This window comes from Chelonoidis abingdonii, chromosome 1, assembly GCF_003597395.2.
Source record: "Chelonoidis abingdonii isolate Lonesome George chromosome 1, CheloAbing_2.0, whole genome shotgun sequence".
In the NCBI taxonomy this organism is placed as follows: domain Eukaryota; kingdom Metazoa; phylum Chordata; order Testudines; family Testudinidae; genus Chelonoidis; species Chelonoidis abingdonii.
In genome coordinates this window covers 17,815,739-17,841,558 of record NC_133769.1, presented here as the reverse complement: position 1 = coordinate 17,841,558, position 25,820 = coordinate 17,815,739, and the positions used below count along the sequence as shown (strand labels likewise).

Genomic DNA, 25,820 nt, shown 5'->3' with positions numbered 1-25,820 from the left:
AGCTCCTACAATATTTAACCCAACAAATCTGTAGCATGTTTGTGCGATATTGCTGTTTATGTAGAAGGCCAACAGTAACCCTACCCACCGTGTCAGAGGGAAGGTGGAAACCGAAATGGTGACCCCTGACAACAAAATGTTGATTCGGGGTCGGGGGGTGCGGGGACTGTCACAGGCCCAAGGACTCCCTTCCTCAGGGGATCCCATGGGGAGGCAATGTTGCTAACACGGTTGCAAGAATCACAAGGCATTTCGAGGAAGGGTCAAAGGTGTGAGTGTGAAATGGAAGATTCCTTTGCAAGTTGCAAGAGGCCAAGAGGGGGAAGGAGGAAGAGAGCAGAGAATGCGTTAATTCGACACATCAGCTAGCTCCATCTGAAGATAAGACGTTGGCCCCAGTCCAAGGTAATAGGCTCGACGAGAAATCTATAGCTGCCCAACCATGAGAAGAGGAGAACTAAGTTGAGCAGGGCTGCAGAGATTACAGAGAGAGCGAATGAGACAGCAAAGGCCAACGGGGGGAAAACAAAGTCTCTGAAGCCAGTCTATTTTGGAAAAGCCAAGGAGGCCACAGCGAGCCAGTTTGGACTGGTACAAAGAACACCAGGAACAGAGGGCCCTGAACAAAAACACCCCCAAAAGAACCCAGGACTTAAAAACCCTCCTGAGAGCCAAAACAAGTTAGAGATCACAGTGGACCCTGGATGACCCATGCACAGGGCAAGAACTCCTGTCCACTCCTCCCCCTCTTCTTCTTACGTTACACTCAGGCTTGGCCAGCCTCAGGTCATGCGTGTGTGAGTATGAAAGTGGGTTAGGACTGGGGTACTAACATTTTCTTGCTTCCTTTGAGTGATGCGGGAGCGTTCCCAACACTCACTACTGTTAATTTTATTATTTTATCAATAAAGCTTTAAAATTCAGTCCCTTGGTGTCCTGCTCTATTTCCTCCCATAAAGATCTTGCAGCCTCAGCCTGATCACCTGACACCCTGGACAGATAGCTAACATAACTCTGTCCCATAATCAGACTGAAAATATCATAATGCCACTGTATAAATCCATGGTATGCTCACACCTTGAATACCCTGTGCAGCTCTGGTTGATCCTTCTCCAAAGATATTATAACTTAAAAGAGTAAAGAAAAGGGCAACAAAAATGATTAGGGGCATGAAACAGCTTCCATATGAGGAGAGATTTAAAAAAAAGACTGGAACTGTTCACCTTACAAAAGAGATGACTAAGGGGTGGGGGAATGATAGAGGTCTATGAAATCACAAATAGTGTGGAGAAAATGAATAGGGAAGTATTATTTACCACTTCACATAACTAGGGCCCGACCAAATTCACAGTCATGAAAAATGCATCACAGACCGTAAAATCTGGCCTTTTGTGTGCTTTTACCCTATACTATACAGATTTCACAAGGGAGACCAGCATTTCTCAAATTGGGGGTCCTGACCCAAAAGAGAGTTGCAGGGGGTTCACAAGGTTATTTTAAGGGGGGTGCGGTATTGCCACCCTTATATTTGCGCTCCCTTTGGAGCTAGGCAGCCGGGAGAGCGGCATCTGTTGGCCGGGTGCCCAGCTCTGAAGGCAGCACTTCGCCTGCAGTAGCTCAGAAATACGAGTGGCAATACCATACCCTGCCTCCCTTACTTCTGCGCTGCTGCCTTCAGAGCTGGGTAGCCGCAGAGTGGCAGCTGCTGACTGAGGGCCTTGCTCTGCAGACAGCAGCGCAGAAGTAAGGGTGGCAAAGCCATACCATGCCATCCTTACTAGGAAAGTAAATATTGTTTTTAAAAGTTACCTGTTTAAATGGTTAAAATTATATCATTTAACCTGTCAACTGCTGGGGTTGCTCTGGCCGGCCAGAGTGGCTGGGGTTAACAGTTAGGGCGGGTTAACCAGTAAGACTAATGCTTACCAGGTAACTGTTTACTATTTTACATGCCTAATCCTCACTTGTGTGCTGCTCCCAGCTAGCAGCCCACCTTCAGAGCTGGGCTCCCAGCTAGCAGCCACCACTCTCCAGCCACTCAGCTCTAAAGGCAGCGCTGCCACCAGCAGCAGTGCAGAAGTAAGGGTAGCAGTACCGCATGCCCCCTTGTGACCCCTCCACAACTCCTTTTTAAGTCAAGACCCCTACAATTACAATACTGTGAAATTTCATATTTAAATAGCTGAAACCATGAATTCATTATTTTTAAAATCCAAGACCGTGAAATTGACTAAAATGGACCATGAATTTTGTAAGGCCCTACACATAACACAAGAACCAGAGGTCACCCAATGAAATTAATAGGCAGCAGGTTTAAAAAATAAGAAAGTACTTTGTCACACCTGTGGATCTCATTGCTAGGGGATGTTGTGAAGGCCAAAAGTATAACTGAGTTCAAACAAAAAATTAGCTAAGTTCATGGAGGTTAGGAGGTCAGCCAAGATGTCTAGAGATGCAACCCCATTCTCTGTGTCCCTAAACCTCTGTCAAAAGCTGGGACTGGATGATAGGGGATGGATCACTCAATAACTGCCCAGTTCTTTTCATTCCCTTTTACCTCTCCATATGGATTCTGAACGTCTGCTGCGGCGCATCTCATTTAATCATGTAAACCAGTGCAAAGTGGGTATAATATGCTACCATTCTAACCTCAGAGCATTTTTAACTCACTTTGCAGCGGGTGTGATTGACTACAGGAGGTGAGAGGCAACAGAGAACAGAGCCCAGAAGCTTTACATATTCTATTCTTCAGATGAAGGGTGACCAGATGTCCCGATTTTATAGGGACAGTCCTGATATTTGGGGTTTTGTCTCATATAGGTGCCTATTAACCCCCACCCCATCCTCATTTTTTGCACTTACTATGTGGTCACCCTATTCATATGTCAATATTGCACAATGGGTCCTGGTCCACAATTGGGCATCTAGGCACTACAACAATACGAATAATAAAATATAATAGTAATAATGAATAGACACTGAGAAAAGCAATTCAGGGATTAAGCAATTAAACTTCTAGAGCAGTGGTCCCCAACCTTTTTCTATCTGGCAGTCGCCAGACAAGGAGCCACGGAGGACCATGGTGGTGGACAAGCATCCGCCGAAATGCTGCCGACAATCAGTGGCATTTCGGCAGCGACACCTCTGGATGACACTGCTTGTTGGATGACATCCAGCCTCTGCCCACTAGAGAGCTCACAGCTGTCCCTCTGTCCATCTCCAAGAGAGGCCATGCCCCCTCGCTACAGCTATATAATCATTACCATCAAAAAGGCCAGGCAATATTGAATGCAATCATAATTTTAATCAGAACACCAATATGCTGCATCTAATTCACTAATTTCCTTTCAAGCCTGTTGATCTCTCTCCTAATTATGGGGGAGAGGAAGAGATTATTTGTTTTCAAAAGACAGCAAATGCAAAAAAAAAATCTGTCTGCATTATGACTTCAATAGGATTAATATTACCCTTTATAAGAGAAAATGAATATACCTGGGGCAAAAGTTACAACAAATATATGTCACTTATTTAGGAGGATTCTACAATTTGAATGATCCATTTATGGCAACATGCACATCTTTTTTGGCTTGTATGTGTATGTGTGTGTATATATATATTACAAGATGTGCATCTCTTTCCATATGTTTGTTAAAACAGTGATTCAGTCAATGGTCTGAATAAAGTTTAATTTCTACAGTTACAGTATCTGAAGGAAAATATATCTCCAAGGATTTGATGCACAAAATATTGCCAAACAAACCTCATGTCTCATTCTGCACTGATGAAGGCTTGCGGGATATTTATCTGGAACAGTATAAAAGTAATATAATTTAACAAGTTGTCCTTTTTAATCTAGCAAGACTCTGAAGCAGTGCCAGCATTAACCATTTGAGGAATCAATGCAGCCCTTTTCATTGCATTTCCTCTATCGTAATGGAGTCCCAAAGAAACATCATGTCCAATCTGCTACACAAATTTAAATTTAAAGTGTATTTAGTGGGACATAGTCAGTTTTAGGTCCTCCATATGTAAAAATCAAAAAAGTGTCTTTTGCCAAAAACCCAGGATCAACCAAAAAGTTTTAAAGAAATTTACAAGAGAAGGATGTTTTACGATTGAAATATTTAGAGAAACATCAGCTTACTATCACACCTCTGCCTTGATTTCAATGGAACTACTCAGGTGCTTAACTTTAAGCACTCACTTCAATGCTTTGCAGGATGGGGAGCTTTGCAAAGCATCAGTTTCAATGTTCCACCTGTACCATCAGTTAGTCAACTTCCCATTGTTTGTGTGGGTTTCTCATACAGAAGCAGGGGACAGAAAAATATTTCAAAGCAACAACTTTGTTATCAGAGGGCAATTCTGTGTGGTGGTCACCTGCCTCCTATTGTGCCATTTTTATACCCTTTCTCCTTTTCTAGGATGTCCTTCAAAACACATTTTCTTCACCTTTCTTTTATTTCTTTGAGAAACACTAACAGGTTAAAAATCAGGGTCCAGATCTTCACTGGTATATACTGATATTCCATTTACTTCAATGGAACTGCCAATTTATACTAGTCAGGAATCTGGCCTGAATTTCTTTGTCACTATTTACACAGCTTTGTTTAGTTTTGGTGTATCCCAGAGCTCAAAACAATAGAAACAGACAATCAATTTTACATTTCCTTCCATCCACTCTCAGCCCTTGTCTACACACAAAAGAATTATACTGTTTTAGCTACTCCAATATAGGTAAAGTATGGATTCAGTTATACTGATATAAGCGTACTCATATGTGTATAGCTTATTCCTGTATGGGAAGGGGAGTAAGATTTACCAGTATAACTTCATCCACACGACAGTGGTTGTACTGGTATAATTGTATCAATAAAAACTCATCACATCCCTAATCAATTGTTATACCAGTTATACCTGTACAATAACTGTGTGCAGACCAAGCTTCCTGTCCACAAAGGCTTCAAAGTTAGGGTGCTAACATATCAAGAGAATAGTTTGGTTTGTTTGGGTTTTTTTAATTTGTTTCTTTTAAAATCTAATAAAAGCCCAAAAACACTTCTGTTGGCTTTAAGTTTTGTGAAAGCCCTATTTTGCAAAACTGAAGGTCATGACTAGATCCCAATTTCTGCAAACTTATGCTTTATTCATAAGTATTCACCAGTATTTTATGTATGAATAGTGCCAGATTATAGATAGTTTGGGAACTGTTCATTTAGCATATTTGCTATTCATTACTTTTAATGAGTGACTGGCTGCCAGCATCGCATGGGATTTTGTCTGCTCCTGGAATGGATGACTGAAGGTTTTCAAAGAAGAAAATAATGGATAATATAGCAAATAATGCACTTCAGACAAATTTTTAGATGATTCATTCAAGCTAAACTTGGGAAATTTGGGAGATTGGTGAACATTTTCATGACTATTTCATTTTCACTGGTGCACGAGATGTGATAAGACCCCCTGTATATCAAAGGAATGAATTACTTGTCAAGTGTTGGTGAATCACTTTTCGTATTCTTCTACCAGCCTCTAGGCATGGGTAGGTTGCAGAATTTAGCCCAGTAACTTCAATAGGTATTATGCCTGTGTATCTAAGGGCAATAATTCTTCCCATGAGACAGTGGATTCCAGCACAGGGTAAAGGGTAGCACCTGGTCCTTTCACTGTCAGAGCCTCAGTAGAGGCAAGATCATTCCAGGATGTAGATATGTTTCTAAAAATCAAGTCACCTCCTTGGAGAGAGAGACAACAAATGCCAACTATTTAAAGACAGTCTAATTAGGAAAACACTGAACTATTCATTATGTGCTCAATGCAAGGACAGGAACATGTTTGCTCTTCAACAGGGAAAGAAATGGAGGTCTCTCTAGAAATCAGACAAAGCACATTTCCTGGCCAAGGTAATTGATATATGAAGGGGTGTAATAATAGCATATGAGATCATCTGACACAGCCGCCCTTCCAGTCTACTGGGGGGAAATGCAGGGTAAGAAATTACAGTGAAAAAGGCAGTTGTCAACATTCAGATTTTGAAGCTTGCAAGTACTGGACAGCTGAGTGCATAACAACCACATACCTGATATCAATCAGCCAAAAGCACAAATAAAAATTGGATGCAATCTGGTTAAGAATAATTTGTAGCTTAAGGAGTATGATGGGTGGATGGTTTAGGATTTCTCTCTCTTGCACTGCCATCCAACTCATAAAACTAGCTCAGTTTTTTAGGCAGTAACAAATGCGAAGCTTACTACCAGCTACATTGAGACTTGATTTGCTGGCTTATGTAGGGGAATGAGAAATCCCACTAACATCCCTACATGTTACTCAGACCTTGGGTCCAGGGGTTGTTCTGTGCATCCACTTTCCCCTTCTACCTGCTGTCCTGTATTACAGGCTATACCCTGGAGAGATAGCCTAGCCCAAAACCTTATGGAAGAAAACTCAGCCATGTCCACTTGGCATGCTTTAGCAATGTCAACAATTCGTAACAGCATCATTTCATGAGGTTAAAAAATCCAAATCCACTTCGTGTTATCAATCAAAATCCATAAAGAATTCCAGCTTATTTGAAAAAATGTGTCAAACTAGAATCAGACTATTTACACGTGAATGTACACATCTAATTTGTTTTGGTACACACCACGGGCAAAAATTTACTCTGATAGAGAGCTGCCAATTATTTCTCAGATATGAATCCTGCAGTGCCATATTGTGTCTTTGGTAGTAAGCTGTCACTAAGAAAAACAATTTTACTATTTGCTCATTAATTAGCACTTCAGGATCAAGCTAGACCTGACTGTTTCCAGACCTTTCAGTAGTTGAGAGGCACACACTTAGATCCCATATACAATGTAAATATACCCTGTGGCCTAGAAAGTTTTGCAGAGTAGCTTTAAAGCCAGTTGGACTTTATCCCCTGAGCCCACCGAAGCAAACTGAACTCCACCACATGTGGGTCATCCTATCCCCATTACCTGGCCTGCTTATTTATACCCATGACTGTCTGTAACTTTTTGTATGAGTGATGTACCCTCACTACTTGCTGACTGTATCTTGATCTCACCCACTGTATACCCCCCACTGAGGACACTGCAGACTGTACATGTTATGTGCTGTCCAATACCAGCATCCCCCTATGCTCTGTGTGCTACCCCCAATGACCAATAACTGACATTTCAAACTCTCTGAATCATCTATTTATAAACATTCCTCTAATGTAACTCACAGAATATTAGGGTTGGAAAGGACCTCAGGAGGTCATCTAGTCCAATCCCCTGCTCAAAGCAGGACCAATCTCCAGGCAGATTTTTACCCCAGTTCCCTAAGTGGCCCTCTCAAGGATTGAGCTCACAACCCTGGGTTTAGCAGGCCAAGGCGCAAACCACTGAGCTATCCCTCCTCTCCAATAATAATTGGAGCTATACCAATCTCCTGGAACTGGAAGGGACCTCAAAAGGTCACTGAGTCCAGCCCTTTGCCTTCACTAGCAGGACCAAGTGCTGATTTTTGCCCCAGATCTCTAAGGGGCCCCTTAAGGATTGGGCTCACAACCCTAGGTTTAGCAGGCCAATGCTCAAACCACTGAGCTATCCCTCCTGCAGGCTTTTTTTTTTTTTTTTTTTTTTTAAGCCCACTGACTTTAATTTGACACTTGAGCTGAAGTCCTGGCTCTGTTGAAGTCAATGGCAAAACTCCAACTGATTTCAATCAGATCAGGACTTCCAAGTGTTTTGCAATTACTTCCTGAAAGTGTGTGTTTCCAGGTGAAATGCCAGTGACTGTTGGAGGATTCCATTCACAGTGTAAACATTAAACAAGAATTACAGCAAAGTTTGCTTATCATAATGCACCCTGAGTATCTGACACCAAGCATTCCAAAATCATGAGTCAGGCCACCCCCGAATCATGAGATATGTTTAAAAGTTTGGGTTCCTTTTATATACCACCTTGGTTTTGAGCTTTTATGGTTCACATTTTCCAGCTTTTCTCCACAAACAGGAGGGCCAGGGTGACAGGCCCGGGTACAATCCAGACTAATGAGTAGCTGCACCACCCCTGCCCTGCAACCTTGGGTGCCTTACAATGCTTAGCTGAAGTGGCTCCCACCTGGGCCATGCACAAACAGCCTTCCAACATGCAAGCCAGACCCTGAGTGTTTGTGTGTAATGCAGCCTGCCAGCCACATTAGGGTTACTCTGTGGCTCTCATCAGCCTGGGTTATACCACATGGCGACCCCAGCACACCTGAGTCTTAGATTTCCCCCAGAAATGTATGTTCTTACTGCCCAGCCCTCTCCTGGACAATACAAGTCCATTATTTCTTTAATAGAAATAAACCCCAAATGAAGTTTCCCAGACACTTCACTTTAAACACGGCTTAAATAAAACAAGTTCATTATCAGAGATTTTAAAAGAGGCAATCACCAGTTCTGATCACAAGTCAGTTTGTTCAAACTGGATGGTGGCTCCACTTGCACAAGCTCATCTTTTATATCAGGGGTCCCCAACGCAGTGCCCACGGGTGCCATGGCACTCACCAGGGCATCCAAGTGTGCCCACCTATTGGCCGCTGGACAAGCAGCCATCGAAATGCAGCCAAGAAGTGGCAATGTCAAGAAGCGCTACTGCCAAAATCCCACCAAATTTTGGCAGTGATGCCTCTTGACATTGCTGCTTCACGGTGACATTTCGGCAGCTGCTTGTCCAGCAGCCACAGTCCTCGGTGGCTAGTTGTCCGGCACCTTCCCCATGGAAAAGGTTGGGGAACACTGCTTTATATCCTCATCTAACCCCAGGCAAAAATGGTGGCACTGTTGGAGTTGGAAGCCAAATGATGAAAATCAGCAGTGTACTTGGCAATGGGCCGGCCTCCCTGCCGTAAGGACTGCCTCAGCAGTCTGCACACAGCGGGGGTCATCAAAGATGAGGGACTTGGCATGAATTAACTCCTCCAATTGTCGCAAGAAGAGGGTGGACTGTTCCAGGAGGAGAGAAGCTCAAGCCAATGCCTTCCCTCCCAACAAACTTAAGATGAGCCTCACACAGGCCTGGTCCATAGGAATGATCAGGAATGTAGGAGGAATAGGAGCCGACACTGACTCAGGAACCCCCGAAATGTGTCCCAATCTCTGTCAAATTTGTTGGGCTGCAAAATCTTTGGCTCCAGGAGGCATGAAGTAGGTTGAGCCAGCAGAGCAAACTGCAACAGCAGGGACACATTCTGTGATAGCAGTGTAGTTACTTACCCCTGCCAGTTCTGGATGGCAGCCGCCAGTTCCACTGGAGCCTTGATAGGGTCCATGCTAGCGCTGAGGACCCCAGCCTTACTTTTAAGGATTTCTCAATCTATCAAGCAACTGGGACAAAGGTGATCTAGCTTTGTGGCTGGAGTAGGCCTCAGGCCTAGTGGTCAAAGCAGGTATCAGGACCCAAGGACTAAGGTCAGAGTTGGAGTCAGTAGTCAGAAGTTGAAACCAAGGGTCAAACTGGAGGGCAGGCACTGGAGTGAGCAGGGTAGTAGGCAAAAGGGGGTCAAGGCAGGGGCAGGACAGGGCCCAGGCTGGGTGCAAGGCAGGAGAAGCAGGAACAAGGTGATTCAGGAGCAAGCAGAGTGGACATGAGCATTGAGGAGCCAGTGAGCTGCTGATGCTTTTAAGCCATGGTCAGCCTGTTGGCCCCTGCAGCCAGTCAGGTGGTGTGGCTAATCAAGCAGCCTTTTGTAGACCAGGCCCTGATTCCTGACACAATCCAGTTTTTGATATTACAACAGAGAAGGAAGAAGCAAGCAACTCCTCCTGCAGGTTGGTACTATTTAACTAGAGTTGACCCTAGTTGACTCAGATACCTACAAAGCGGAGGATAAAGATATTGGGCCTGATTCCCACTTACACTAAGGTAAGTTTACACTGGTCTGGCTGTGTAAAAGGGAATCCGACCCTGGAGAATGACATTTCAGGATTAGAGGACTAAGCATTCAGCTGCACATTGTAGCTGGTCTGCAAGTCTCAAAAAGAACTCCAGTCCATAAAGCAACGTGGAGGCCTTGTCTTGGTGAAGGACTGAACACTGGCAGTGGAACTCCTTCCCTCGTGAAATCACAATAAGCGTATCTCTTTCCTTTTTCAGGGTCAGATGCAAAACATGCCAATCGAGAATTCAGTGTGACTTCAATACACAGTCCCTTTATATCTCCCCAACCCTAGATACATGACCCAACCGGAGGAGAGAAAAGAAAGTGGCCCATATTTGGATAGGATAATGCATTTTTTAAAAATCCTGTATTCAGTGCCAGACATGGATGCTAAGAGACAGACGCAGACAATCTGGTCTATTTGTCTCTTATTCTCACTGAATCAGGAAGTATGTTCACTATGAATTGTTAGCTACAGTCCAGCTATTATTTGAGCAGCTTGGGTGGAGGTAGTTATTGCCTCACTAATCAGAATACTTGAAAACAGGCAAATGCCAGGACTGGGTGCTTATCTACTAATATGGTGTGCAGAGAGAAAGCTTGTCAACAAAAGTCAAGTTCTAAGAGCTGAGTCATCACTTCACTACACCAGCATTGAACTGGTGTCGCTTAACTGAGTTCACGGCAGCACAGTCTTTCCACTGACTCCATTGGGCCTTGGATCACACTCAAACGGCATATATTAATCATAAGTCTTGGTGGAAAAGAACTATCAATAGGGCACCCACATTTTCTCTTTAAAAGGAAGGTTTGTCCACTTTTAAAGATTTGGATAGAACATGGTGAGTAAGGGGAGAAGAACGTAGCTGGCTCAGGAAATCTTATTTTCTTTTTTCCTCTTTGACTTTAAGGAAATGCAGAGCTAGAGATCGGCTCACCAGAAACAAGCAGCATTTGATCAGGACGGTTCTTGGTCCTGCTAGTGAAGGCAGGGGACTGGACTCGATGACCTTTCAAGGTCCCTTCCAATTCTATGAGATAGGTATATCTCCATATAATAAATAATATTAACCTGCCAGAAGAAGAGAGCCCTGAGTGAAAAGGCCTGAGAAAAAGTACATGTCATAGATTTCTGATTTAAAGGTTTTTGTTTTGCAGGTGCGGAAGGGGACTGGTGGTTGGCTGGGTGTTTTTGCGAAATGTAGCATTATTAATATACTTTATAAGGAAGGTGTGATCTGTGTGAGGATGACCATCTGAGAAACTTCAAGACAGGGGCATCACTATGGACAGTCCAGGGAAAACATCAGCTCAGCGTGCAGATATGGGTCAAAAGGCCAAACAAAACTTTAGGATTATCTTTAATTGTCATATCTACAAATTTACCTGGTACTCCAGAAAGGCTATCTGGTTTATTGCCAGCATCATACTTCGCACCTATTTTAAATATGTGTAACATTTTTTGCTACCCTTCAGCTCCGTGGCTATTTTTATGAGATTGCACATTTTTGTTAGCAGCTCAGCCACTTCATTCTATTTTCTGTTCTATTTAGACTTTTATGCTGTACCATTGCTATAGTATCCGAGTACCTAATGAATACCATTATCTAGTTCTGGTAACTTGTTTTTGGCTGAACTAACAATTTGTTCTAACATTTCCTCTTTAGATACTTGAGTGTCTAACATTGCCTCATCTTTATTCCCTGAAGAGAACAGGTTTAGGATAGCTCTCTCTCCAACATCTTCTGTGGAGAAAACTGATGCTGGTATCATTTAATATCTTTGCAATATCTTTATCCTCCTTCATTGCCTAGTGGCAGTATTACCAACCTCATGCATTCAAAAAATCATGAGATTCACATGCTCTTCAAGACAGAGAGGAAGGGGGTAAATACATTTTGGATTCTCTTCCTTTACCTTCTGGTCGCTGAGCCTTTAGGGTGCAGTCATTTCAGGTTTTCCTTCATTCTGAGGGCGAGCAACTTACTTTTATTTCAAATGAAAGCTGAGAGTCTCATGCAATCTCTTTAGTCCAGAAACTGGGGCTTTAAGGGTAAACAAATCACCAAATACTGCAAGATTTGCAATAAAAATCACAAGAGTCGGAAATTCTGTCAGCAGTTCTAGGCAGAGCTGGCCAAAACTTGGGAATTTCAGTATTTATGAATTTGCATTCATTCTGATTCAGAACAAAAGCAAAAATTTACCAAAGTTACTTGGCAAAACTGAAGACATCTGAAATGTTTGTTTCAGAAACACCAAAACATGGCTGCTATTCACTGAATAAGGCTCCCTGACAAAGTTGTGGACCCTGAAACACTGGCAGATTTCCAATGGAAGCCTGCATGTTTCAGTGAGTTTGTCAAATCTGTAACAGATTCAGCTAAACGTTTCATTACAACAAATTGGCATTTTCCAACATAACAGTTTCATCAGAAAGTTTCCAATCAGCTCTAGTCCTGGGGACCCATTTTGCCTTTCACTGGATACCTGCCTCTGCAATAACCACCATGGCCCTGCTCCTAGGCTTATGAGTAAGTAGCAAGTGTATTTCCTACTCATGTGAATGGATTCATTAACATAAGTCTACCTTAGGTACTTATATGGCCCCCATCACTGTAGCACCTGAGTCCTTCACAATCATTAATGTATTTATCCTCATGACACAGTATGAGGTAAGGAAGTTCTATTAGCCTCTCTGCCTCAATTCTCTATCTGCAAAATGGGGGTTAAGAGCTGAATGCTCAAAAGGAGCTAGGTTCCTAAGTTCTATTGCCCAATGTTACACAGCAAGTCTGTGGCAGAGCAGGGAATTAAACCCAGGTGCTACGTTAGTATCTTACCATTGGACCATCCTTCCTCTCAGTGAAGCTGTTCACATAAGGATTGATCATGCAAGTCAGATTTGCAAGATTAGGTCCTATAACTTATTTCCATGTCAATTAGACTACCTGTGTGAGTGAGTATTTCAAGCTCAGGCCCTAGAACCGTAGTGGCAAGCTTTGAAGTTTCCTTGGCACTCATTGTACTTTATCCGATGGACTACTCTCTCTGTCACAATTGTAAGCAGAGTCAGGAAGAACATTACCCTGACATCTGATGGTGAATTGAGGGAGTGTGGAAAGAATTCCAAGAATTTCAAAGGGTGTGGAAAGATTTGCATTGGTATCCACCTCACACTTAGCATAAACCCACAGCAGCTTGGGATGGTGATTTTAACAGCTCTGGGATCCCCAATTTCTTTGTTATTGGGGCAGGAGAAAAAGAAAGTTTGTCACCCTGATTGTGTGAATGGGGAGCTGTGGGACTGCTTTGTGACAGAGAAATGACTCAACCTCAGTTGGGTGGTACTTGCTAAACAGGGACCAGGGGTTCCAAAACCCTATGAACTGAGAGAGTTGGGGATGTGTGGGTGTGTCTGTGGTATGGGCCTCTTTTGAGGCTAGAACACCAATTGCAACATTCTCCACTGTTAAAAAGTAGAGCTAATTTTGATTCCCTTAGGAGTCTATCTAGCTGAATTCATGTAGACCAATGGTACAACCAGCACCAGGACTCACCTATTAAGAGCTGAAATCACTGAAAAGCTGAACTGAGTGCTGTGTTAACTAGCGGGGAGTCTGAAGACCTACTCATTAAGAAGCTGGCAGAGAAGAGCAATAGAAGCAGCCCATGGAACAGTAAGCAGAGTGAAGCAGTGGCAGGGGCAGCTGGAGGAGCAGTGCAGCTGATGTGGTGGAGCTGCTCGTGGTGAAAGGCTGCAACAGAACTTCATGAGAGACAGAGCAGTGTGCCCCTGGCCCACGTAAGGTGCCCCTTAACACCGTGTGGACTTCCCCACCCCCACCCCAATTTCCACCCAGGCTTGGGGGGATAAAACTCTACAGATAAACTCTTGAACTCTGGGGTGGCACTGACAGAGACTTTGGGTCTTGGACTTGGAGGATGGACTAAAACCTAAGGGGAAAGGACATTGCCAAACATACTGGGAGGTGGTTTTTGTTTATGGTGTTGTAATAAACCCTGTATTGTGTATTTTACCATGGGATGCGCATGATTCCTTTCTTTATTAAAAAAGATGTTACACTCAGACTCTGTGCTTGCGAGATGGGAAGTATTGCCTCCTAGAGGCGCCCAGGGGGGTATGGTATGTAAGTGTCCCAGGTCACTGGGTGGGGGCTCAAGCCGGTTATGCATTGTGTTACTGAAATGGAACCCCTGGATACTGAACCCGGCCCTTGTGGCTGCCAACTCAGAGGGGCAGAAGGGTTACACAATTCTCCAGCAAGCAGCAAAAACTACAGAGCACCCACAGGTTAACACCACATCAGCGGCCCACATATTTTACTGGCTTTGCCTGACCAGAAGACAAAGTGGAAGCAATTCAGAAAATAACAACAAAATGTTTAAGAGGTTCAGAAGAGATTAATTTATGAAGAAAGGTGAACAGTAAAAAAATAAAAATGAATCCCCAAAGGTGCTGAGCCCCCTCACTCCTGATGAGGTCAGTGGTATCCCTTGTAGGTGGTGATCAGGACCTGGCCCCAACTACTGTATATAGAGCTTAGCTAAAAGACAAGTAAGAGGGGAGGCACCACACTGAATGTAAACACCTATGAGGGAAAGAATCATTTAGGCTGGTGCAAAGGAGAGATGAGACGAAATTAAGAAGAGGTCAATTTAGGATGAATATTAATTAACGTTTCCTAACAATGACATCTTCATCAAAAAAGCTATCAGGTTAGTTTTACAGGATCTATTTTCCATAAACCCATATTGATTTGCATTCATCACATTATCCTCCTTTAATTCTTCATTAATCAAGTCCCACATAAACCACTTCATTCTCTTGCCTGCGATTAATGTCAGACTGACATGCCTATAATTACTGAGGTAACCCCATTTACCCTTTTTAAAAACTGTCTCAACATTAGCTTTCTTCCAGTCTTCTGGAACCTCCCCGGTGCTCCAAGACTTTTTGAAAAATAAACATGAACAGTCGAACAAGTTCCTCACCCAGTTCATTTAAAACTCTTGGATGCAAGCTATCTGGATCCGCTGATTTAAAAATGTCTAATTTTAGTTGCTTCTGTTTAACATCCTCCAAAGATACTAGTGGAGAGGAAAAAATGTTATCATAGCCATATCATGAGACAGCGTCATCTGTTTTTCCCCCAAATACAGAACAGAAATATTTATTGAACACTTCTGTCTTTTCTGCATTATTATTGATAATTTTATCATTTCCATCTAGTAATAGAACACCATCATTGTCAGGATTCTTTTTGTTCCTACTATATTTTTTAAAATATCCTTCTTATTGTCCTTAACTCTGCTGCCATAGATTTCACCTTGTGTATTTTGGCTTCCCTTATCAATTTGCTACAATTCCTAACTTGTGATTTACATTCATTACTATCAATTTCCCCTTTCTTCCATTTGAGAAGATACATTAGATAGATTTTGTTTTTACAGATACCTTTGCTTCCCCTCTAAATCAGGTTGGTTTATAGATATATATATTACTGGTCTGGACTTTATTCTGGTTGTATATTATAAACGTGACCAAATCATGCTCACTTGTACCTAAGTTATGATTCATTTTTACTTCTATGATCAGTTCTTCATTTGTTAAGATAAGGGCTAATATAGAATTCCTGTGTTGTCTGCACCACTGAGTGAAGCAATTCCATCTATAATGTTTAACAATTCCAAGGATGTTTTAGTACATGTAGTTATTCCTGTTTACACCAGCTGTAATTTTGGCCCCTAGTCTATCATAGCTCTAGTGCCTTGCAGGATGATTTCCTGACTTCTGCACTCTTCTTAAACTCAGTTCATTTAACTAGTCGATGCCTCACTAGAAAAAAACAGCGTTACGGATAACTTTTTAAGTCTTTAAGTCAGGGTGTCCATTATCTATATTTAAAAAATCACTGATATTGTAATATATACTCTCACAACAATGGGTGAGGGTATATTTCCAGCAGGGACCAAGGACTTGAAGCTTTAGGGGACCAAAAATTGGAAAAATGTTACTCCTCTCCTACAGAAGGGGAGTAATAAAAAGAATGGTGGCTGTAGCGGATGTAAAGATCCTACACAAATTTCAAAATGAACTGCATGTCTGTGCATTAAGACGTGCTTTTCAAGCCCTTGGGATAGCCGGTGATAATGACTCTATCAAGTCTTTGCTTTTGACATGCATAAAGAAAAAAAACCTATAATACTTTCTAATGACAGCCTGAATCTTTTGATTCAGAAGTATGGTGCCTAATCATGCAGTGACTAAAGTAAATCACAATCGGAGCTGTGCCACTGATTTAAAGAGGAAAAGAACTGGGTGCATAAACTTAGACTGAGCTATGGTAAAACATGAAGGATTGGGCCTTAGGCATATCTGCCAGATTTAGATTAATTATAGATAAACCACAACTTTTCTCCTTGGACAATGCAAATCAGCTGACCTGTCACACTGATTCACTGCAAGCCTCCTAAAATGAGATGTCTCTTTCCTCCCACTCCCTCCAAAATTTTCAAAATTATATTTTGCAGCATATGGGGCACACACAGGTATACATTGTGTCTTACAAACATGTACCGAGGAAGTCTCTATTCCAAAGGGCTTGCAATCTGACTCAACTTTTTTTTTTAAGTAGCATTATCTGCCATACTTGCGGGGGGGGGGGGAGAAAAATCACTAGTCTCTGCTCAAGAAGAAATTAAAGTCACCACAGTTCCTGCCTCAAAGCAGCAGTGAAAGATAACGAGTTAACAAAAATTTGTATCTTCCCCTACATTAATATTCAATCTAGAACACAACTACCCCTGCAACTCCAGGCAGCCAATTTAGCATTAGCTAAAGACAGTGACCTCTTCTCTCTTCATAATTTCTACTTTTCTGCTGATTTGCCACAAGTACTTGACACAGTGACAATAAATAGCCAAAGACCTGCCAAATCTCATTTGTTTAGGAGGAAGCCTCTGTGGTTTTGGATTCATTCTGAGGCTTTTTTAAATCAAGCATCTCACTGTTGAGTTTGGTTACAAATGTTTCAACCAAGACATTTCAAGAGCCCCCTCATGTTTCCTCTGCCATCCTATTATTACAGATTGATGTCCTGTGAAACAGTGCTACAAGCCAGGGGAGAACAGAAAGTCCTTGAGAGCCTAACACAGACATTAAATAAAAAGAAAGAGCTCAGCACTCAGCAAAGCATTTTGTTTTATAACGATGCTAAGTTAAGCAGGCAAGGCAGCCAGACCTCAAAACCTAGTGTGCCTTGATCCAGAATGAAAACAATCATGTTAAGGCCACAGCATTTATAACTACTTATGAGCGAGCACAGGGCACAGTTTAGAAGACTTTGTAACTGCATTATCAAAAGGCTCCCTTGTTTAAAAGCATTACAATGCAGACAGCACATTGCGCCTCTTTCTCCTCTTCCACAACATTAAAGAGGCATCGTTACCAGGGTGTGGAGGAATAAACCCACTCGCTGCTCTGCAACCTGGAGCATCGTGCCCCGTATTGTAACAATGGGAAGAGGAGTGTGAAGTGGCTGCTTTGCAAGGAAAGCAGCGGGTCTAACTCCTGCTGGAGGCTGCTGAGCCAGACAGGGTGGGTAGGAAATCTCACCTCCTGACACTGAGGCAGCTGCACGCTGGAGGAAGTCTCAACAGCATCCCCAGTCTGCGCCGCTTGACAGCAGATTAGAGCCCAGCAGCAAATCCAAGAGGGGAAGCAAGAGCGCCAGGGAAACACCAAGCAGCCAGGACTACAAAACCGCCTCTTCTTCGCTGCCATGCGCGGCATCTTCTGCATGCAGGACTCTTCCCTGGAGAGGGCAGGACGCCCCTCCTCCTCTGCACCCCAACTTGCTCGCCGGCGCACAGCGATGGCCGTGGGCTCCCCACTCCCCGCCCTTGCTGTCTGCTGACGGCAACGGGTTTGCAGCCCCTCCGCTTGCTGATGGCAGCGGCTCAGAGCCCGCCCGGCTCTTTGCTCGCCGGGCGCAGTGGGTGTCTCGCTCTCCGCACTGCAAGGGCTGGAAGCTGCCGGGCTCCCTCTAGACGACACCCGGGACAGGAGAGTGTCCGCGCTCGGGCTCGCCGCCTCCCTCCCTGGCTGCCCCCGCCGGCAGCAGCGCCCCGGCTTGCCGGGGAGTACGCGCGGATGGCAGCGGCTCCCACCCAGCCTTCGCCCCGGCTGCTCCCTCCCCGGACCGCCAGGGCAGGGCTGACAAAGCCGGTGAGCGACACCGCGCGGAGAGAGGAGGGGCCCGGGGGAGGAGGAGGAGGAGGCAGCGCAGGCGCGTGCCTGGGAAAGGCTCCCCAGCCCCGGGGAGCGCGGAGCCTCCGCGCCTGCAGCGGCCCTGGGCGCAGCCTGCGCTCGCCGGCTGCAGTGCGCCCCTCCTGGGGGTTGGGAACAACGCGCTGCAGCGGGGGAAAGGGGTCCCTGGCGTGGTGACCCCCTCTCAGCCGCAGCCCAGCCGGGGCAGCGGGCTCCTTCCACGGCCAGCGCAGGACTGGGCCCGGCCCCCTGGGAGATGAGGGCCCCCCCGCTGCCTCCCCCTGGTGCCGCCAGTCTCCTGGGCAGGGCCCGCCGGTGAGGCCGAGTGCTCACAGGCTCCTCCCGGTAGCTGCATTAGGGAAGCACCTAGAGGCCAGGGCCCTGTGGTTGCTGGGCATTGTCCAGATGGATCCTGGACCTCCCTGCTGCGGTGGCGGAGGTTCAGGCAACGTGGAGTTTTCTCAGCTAGGCCCTGGGAAGCGACCCGGAGTTTATTTCACACACGCTGGCAGGACAGGAGGCTGAGATGCTGCCCGGGAAATATGCTCTACGCTGACTTCGGTTCTGTTTCCATTTAGTGAAAAACGTGTTTGCCTCCCCTTGCCAGAAGGGTCAAACTGGTGGTGGCTGAGGACCTGGTTTTCATGACTCATCACCTATATACCAGTACCTCAGATCTTGCCTGTCTTGTCATCCACCTAAGTGCTGCTTCTTCACCTGTCTTTGTCTACTCCTACCTGTCTAGTGCTCTTATTTAACTTTCAGGTACCCACTTAAATAACCCACCCCATAGGACAGCAAACTGAGTCAGGTGTGATACAGTCTCACCTAAAGAAGTTCCCTGTGTTAGCTTAAAGCTTGTCTCTCACCAACAGCAGTTGGGCCAATAAAAGATATTACTCACCCACCTTGTCTCCCTACTACCCTGGGACTGACCCAGTTAGGGCTGCACTCCCTACAACAGTCTCACCATGTCTGTCACATTCTAGTTCCTTCTTTTTTATCCTTCCATTTATCTGAATGAATTTGTTTGCAGTCAACTGTTGTTTCTACACATCTGCTCATTAAGGGTGACATTGTCCCAGCCCTTACTCACCTGTGCAAAGGAGGGCAGAAAGCTATGTCTCCTGCTTCCTGCTACAGTAGGCTCTGTGTGTGTGCAGGTGTCTGTGAATCAGTAAGTGGGTAGGGAAGGGGAATGAGCGGAGCCCTAACACACACACTTTCCAGCTACACTAGCTAGCAAGTTGTACAGGGGACAGAACTACTCCCCATAAAAGGTGAAGTATCTTATTACTCCCCAAAGCAAGTGGGGAACAAGAAAGGAATTATGATGCTCACGCATAGTTCATGCACCTGCCAGAGCAGATTGTAGGGTAATAGTCTAGCCCTTGAGAGCCCAAAGATTCCTATTGCTTCAGTGTGCATGAGATAGGACCAAGATTTCACGCTAGGACTTAAGTCAATGGCAAAATTCCCATTGACTTCAAGCAGGCCTAATTTTAAAAAGAAAGTTTGAGAAACACTGCCCTGTTGCATCCCTTATTGCTCATTCTCTCAAAAAATGTATAGACTACAACTATTGTTGGATTCAACATCTCCCCTGTATCAGGAAAGCCAAATACTAATGCAAAGAAGATTAACATGCAAGTACTGCACATCTTTCTCCACCTCTTGCTCTTGAGATGGGTTACACAGTGGAAAGAAGGTTTTTGAGCTTTTTGTTTGCAGGATTGCTCTCCACAAATTGAGGCTCACTTCCACTACTTGATTACTCCTTCACAGGAATGCTCAAGGGGACACAACTGAATGTCACTAAATACAGCAACAGCAGGAGTGCCATTTCAGCAAGCAGACCTCCCTACTAGTCATTATACTGGTAGCACTGGTGATAACTCTTGGAAATGGAAGGCACAGTGCAGCACAAACAGCTGGTGCCTTACCCTTTAGTATCATTCATTACATTATTTAATTTTTGCATATAGGAAAAATGGGGAAAACTCAACTGACAAAAGACTAGATGCTAATCTCAAGTGCGTAGTATATGTTGCCAAAAAATCTCAAATATCCCCTATTGTAGGTGCTAATTTCTTAGCAAGAAAAAAATATATATCAATTCAGCTTTTTTGCCACTCTATATTTCAAAGCAAAATTTATTTTCGTCTTTAAAATTGAAGTATTTACTGTTTCATTTGAATATGAGCTGAAATGACCCAGGCAATAAATCCTTCAAATCTTATCTGCAGATATAAGGACAGGAATTCTGTACTTTATTTGGAAGAATGAAGTCTGAAGATAATTTGTCTGCAGTTTTTGTAAAAGTAATCACCTTAACCTAGATACGTGTATATATCTGAGGTTGTAGAAAGCAATGTTGCATTTGAGAATTAGTTCGTGATCACAAAGAATGTATCTAATGTATACACACAAGAAAGCAGAGTTAAGGTTGCTGGTTCAACATGAACTTCTGTAACCCTCTTCCAGGAATCAGCAACAACCAGGGCCAGGTTCAATATCTAGGGGTTCCTTTTCAACAATACAGCACAGAACCAGCTCAAGCCCTGTGACAGGATTCCTGGGGTACAGCCTGGAACTGGGATACCACTATGCCTTCTTAACTCTCAAGCCTGGGCTGTCTCACAATGCTTTGCTAATGACAAGCAGCAACCCCCTCCAGGTGCTGTTATCACTCAGCACAACCGCAGGTGCAGCCCCACACACAGAAAAAGGCATCAGCAAATCTCCCAAGCCCCAGCCTTGCACCCCAGAACTGTACTGTCTTGCCCTGGTCAAAAGCCTGACCGATGTAAGTTTATTACCCAGTCCGCTCCTCCCTTGATGTGGCGAGGACACACACAAGCCTTTGTAAACTGAGCTGAGATTTCCCAAGCACTTCAACCAAAACACACTGTTTTAGGTAAAATATAAAACAGATTTATTAACTATAGAAAGATAGATATTAAGTGAGGCATAAAAAGGTCAGAGATGGTTACCAAAGAAAATAAAGGTAAGTACACAACCTAAATCTTAAACCTTATTACACTCAGCAGTATTTGGATCAAGCAGTTTTCTCACCCCACTGGATGTTACAGTTCTTAATACATAGGCTTCCCCTTTTAAGCCTGGGACTAGTCTCCTCAGTTGAAGTCTTTGTCTTCCCACTGTTTTTGTTGCTTCCAATGTAGGCGGGGGAGAAGAAAGACCAATCTATGATGCCAGTGTCCCTTATTTTATACCCTCCATCCATGTGCCTGGAAAACACTAGCACAGATGTGTCTTGGTGGGCTTTTTTGCATCACAGAGTTGAGCAATCCCCTCCCCCACCCCTTGTGTGATGCTTGGGCAGCCCACTTGCAGTATTGTAAATCCCTTGTTTACAACTCCCCTACTGATTAATGGTTGTTTAACACCTTCCTGGATGCAGATCATCTCCTTTGTTGTCACTAGCAAACTTACCGCATATTTCAGTAACAACTATACAGCAAAATCCCTTCATACACACTAATGATATACATATTCTGTCAGAAAAACAAGTTTCAGCAGATCATGACTTTTCATATATCTGACATGGCACGCTTTGTATGAAATATATCAATCATATAATGGAGATGAATATGGGGATTCCAGGGTGCAACTTTGAGGTACAGAGTACCACAAGCCCCCACCCAGTAACCTGGGAAAATTACACACCACCCCTAGGTGCCCCTAAGAGGCAGTACTTCCCCTCTCGCAAGCACAGAGTCTGAGTGTGGAAAATAAACTTTTAATGAAAGGAGGGAAGATACCTGGCATTAATTTGGGAAAAAGCTGCAAGCCAGATTCATAAACATAAAACTGTGAGCAAAACATGCAGAGTACCTTGGGCAGTGTCCTTTGCCTCAGGTTCTTGAGTTCTACAACCAAAAGTTCCTTTAACTCTCTTCTCCCTCCACCACACTCCCCTCCCAGTCGTTGTCCCTGTTCAGTGAAGAACCAGAGTTCAGAGGTCCATCTGTGTGATTTCACCTTCCATTCTGGGTGGAGGAGGGAAGAAGGCACCTTGCTTGCTCTGCTGCCAGCTGCTGGCTGCCCCACCAGGTGTCCCACTGTCACCAATGCACACTATCACTTTCTACTGTCACCTGCTTCTCTACCATGACCTCTGCAGGTCAGTCTCTTGAGGTCCCACCCAGCTCTTAGGGTGCGTGAGCACTGGGAGAGAGGTCTCCCAGCGCTCCTGGTAATCCATCTCCAAGAGGGGATTAGCTCCGAGCCAGTCTACACTAGCGCTTTAAAGCACTCAGATTTGCTGCGCTCAGGGGGGAGATTTTTCACACACACCCCCCCAGCCAGCAAGTTAGAGCACTATAAAATGTAAGTGTAGACAAGCCCTTCATGATTTTCAGTTCTTAGTGGGGGAACGTCATTGCTAAAGCAGGCTAGGCAGAAACGCTGTCCCACAACAATGGATTTCAGCTGTAGTGATCACTTAACAAAACAAAAGACTCCTAATACAGCCTTAATTAGCTCTAACTTTGAACAGTAGAGAGGGGTAGGTTAAACCATACCTAGGACTCTTAAGCAGAGCCCACACCTCCCAGCAGGGACATCTGTCCCCACCCCCTCTCTCTTTCACAGGGGTCTGGCATCTGAGCCCCCTGCTTAGCAAGTTCAGTCTAACTGAGGATGCCCCTCTCAGTCAGGACAGGCTTGAGTACAGTTCTGCTGCCTTTTACTCACACAATAAAGATAACCTTTCATTAACCCTGCATTCAAGTTTAAAATGTTTTATTAAAGCTAATGTTAAAATGATACAATACACAGGTTAAGGAAAGAGTGGCTGTACATCTGGGTATAGACCTTAGATTATACCAAAGTACAAAATCCAGTTTAAAAGTCATAAAATACTTATAGTATAGAATCTGCAATAACCTAAATTTAGTTGAATAAGTTTAACAATACAGTTTAGGTATTAGAAGCCGAATACTCGGGTACATCACTTATGAAAAATTAGAGAGTTGGTTGTAGAAAGAAAATATAGGAATGAGTGTAGATTGTCCCTCAGTAATTAAGCATTTAGGATAGGTTGTCCCTTAGTAAATATAATCCATCAGAGAAATATTTCAGTTACTGTACTTTCCGATTTGTAACCCAACACCAGCCAAAGTTGACCACTTTGGCAACACAGCTCTGTCTGCTGGATACCTAGGCAGAGTGGGCATGTTCGTGTAAATACAGTCTGGTCCTGAAGCTGTTCCTCTCCCCAGCTAGCTGTCAGGGGAGAGCTCATTCAGACCCAAGCAGAGTCTTTCACTTTCACATTTCCTGACTTTTGGCTGCTATGCTGTGCAACCTTAACAATGCGTTAGTGCATGGGGGTTGCACTTAATATAATAAAAGTGCAATATAAACAGATACTAGATAAATTAAGACATGTAGCTGAAATCTTTTAATTGACTAATAGCTTGATTTAAACAAGAGGATAAGGAAGCAGCTGAGAAGAATCATGCAATTTGGGTTAAGATAATTGCCCTGTTATTCCATTTTAAAGCACAAAAAAACCCATCAAGTTTTAAGTAATAGTTTATACTGGAGCAACTTGGAGAAATATTACAAACAACTTGCCTGGAAATGCTTTCAAATGTCTATCCATTAGTGCGATACAAGACAAAGAAGCTCTTAAAAGTTTCGTCTTTGTATTTTTGTTGCTACACTAGTAAAATCTATACCAAAACTTGTCAGCTTTTAAAGAGTTAGGGGCTTAGGGCTCAATTCTCCAAATGCCCAACATGCATACCTTAAAATACGGGAGTAGTCAAAAGGAAGTCAATGGATCTTCACATTAAAGTTAAACACATAAGTAAGTGTTTGCAGATTCTCCATATATTCAGCAGAACCAGAGTAAAAGAGGCAGTCATGTCTCTAATATTAAATCACACCAGCAGAAAGGTAAAAATAAATAGATGCCAACCTCTGTTTAGATGGTAACAGTTAACTATCATGAGGATTAGTCAGGCCTCTGGGTGGAGAATATCTTGCATGATACTACATCATTCTGTAAGTGAAACTATTAACCCCTTTCTACTGTGCCTGCCTACAGTGGGAAACTGAAAAATGTATCATTGTAGATATACGTACACATCTTTCCCTCTGGTTTGGGGGAGGGAAAGAATACCAAATACGTTTTAGTCGGTTTTCTTTCTTTAAAAAAATATTATATATAGAGATATAGAGATATATACACATATATATACATACACACACACACCAGGAAATTTCCATGAAAACGTTTTTATTGTGTCTTTAATTTATTTATTAAGATGGATTCTTCAAGTATATCTAGACCATTCTGTGATGGGGCAAGGCCAGATGGCTACAGTAAAGTACTGAGAAATAGGTATGTTAGCCCCAGGCTAAACAAATCCCTAGTACTCTGGTAACCAAATGGCAGTTGCTCCAGGTTAATCAAGGCACCTGGAGCCAATTAAGATCTTTCTAGAAGGCAGTAGAGATAGCTACTTTAATTAGAACACCTGCAGCCAATCAAGGCAGGCTAATCAGGGCACCTGGGTTTAAAAAGGAGCTCACTCCAGTCAGGCAGGGAGGAGCCAGAGGAGAAGGAGCGTGTGTGAGGAGCTGGGAGCAAGAAGGCAAGGAGCTGAGAGTGAGAGAGTGTACTGCTGGAGGATTGAGGAGGACAAGCGTTATCAGACACCAGGAGGAAGGTCCTGTGGTGAGGATAAAGAAGGTGTTTGGAGGAGGCCATGGGGAAGTAGCCCAGGGAGTTGTAGCTGTCATGCAGCTGTTACAGGAGGCACTATAGACAGCTGCGATCCACAGGGCCCTGGGCTGGAACCCAGAGTAGAGGGCGGGCCCGGGTTCCCCTCAAACCTCCCAACTCCTGATCAGACACAGGAGGAGCTGACCCAGACTGTGGGTTCCACAAGAGGGGAAGATCACTGAGGTGAACAAATCCGCCAATAAGCACAGGACCCACCAAGGTAGAGGAGGAACTTTGTCACAGTTCCTAACAGGTGTTTAACCTGTTCTTTAGAACCTCCAGTGATGGGGATTCCACAGCTCCCCTAGGTAACCCGTTCCAGTGTTTAACTAGCCTTATAGTTAGGCAGTTTTTCATAATATCTAACTTAAATCTACATTGCTGCAAGCTATATTCCCTACTTCCAGAGAAGAGTGGGATTGCAGAATGCCAGGGGGCTAAACTAAATTTGGGCCTAAACAGGCACAAGTCACTCAATTCACCAACACCAGCACAACTAATCTGGCTCAAGAATTATCTGTTTGCAACCTGCTTAGACTGTCTAGTCTGTTCAATGTCACTTTTGTTATTGGGACACCTATGGCACCAAGGTTCTGAGTTTTTGCAGATAGTCTTGAGAAATCCTCAAAAAGTTGGAGTCTCTGGCAAAAAAAAAAATAAAAAATACTGAGACCAAGCAGGCTCTCTTCACCCTTTCAAATGCTCCATGTTTATAGAAATCTCTTTTCAAAGGGCTATTTAGCTACTCCTATGGGATGTGCTGCAAACCCAGTGAAGACACTTGGGGGTCTTTCCACTGACTTCAGTGGGTTTTAGATCAGGCCTATGGCTCCCACCACTGGATCTGTATGAAT

General features: G+C 43.9%; 1 protein-coding gene across 1 annotated transcript in view; it reads right to left on the bottom strand.

Annotated features, from left to right (window-relative positions):
* ELAPOR2 (endosome-lysosome associated apoptosis and autophagy regulator family member 2) overlaps window positions 1–18,042 on the bottom strand; it is a 152,129-nt gene extending 134,087 nt beyond the window's left edge. The window contains exon 1 of the mRNA XM_032765808.2: window positions 17,553–18,042. Coding sequence (XP_032621699.1) covers window positions 17,553–17,738 — 186 coding nt within the window. The 5' untranslated portion in view covers window positions 17,739–18,042. The remainder of the gene's footprint in view (window positions 1–17,552) is intronic.
* Window positions 18,043–25,820: the final 7,778 nt, after the last annotated feature.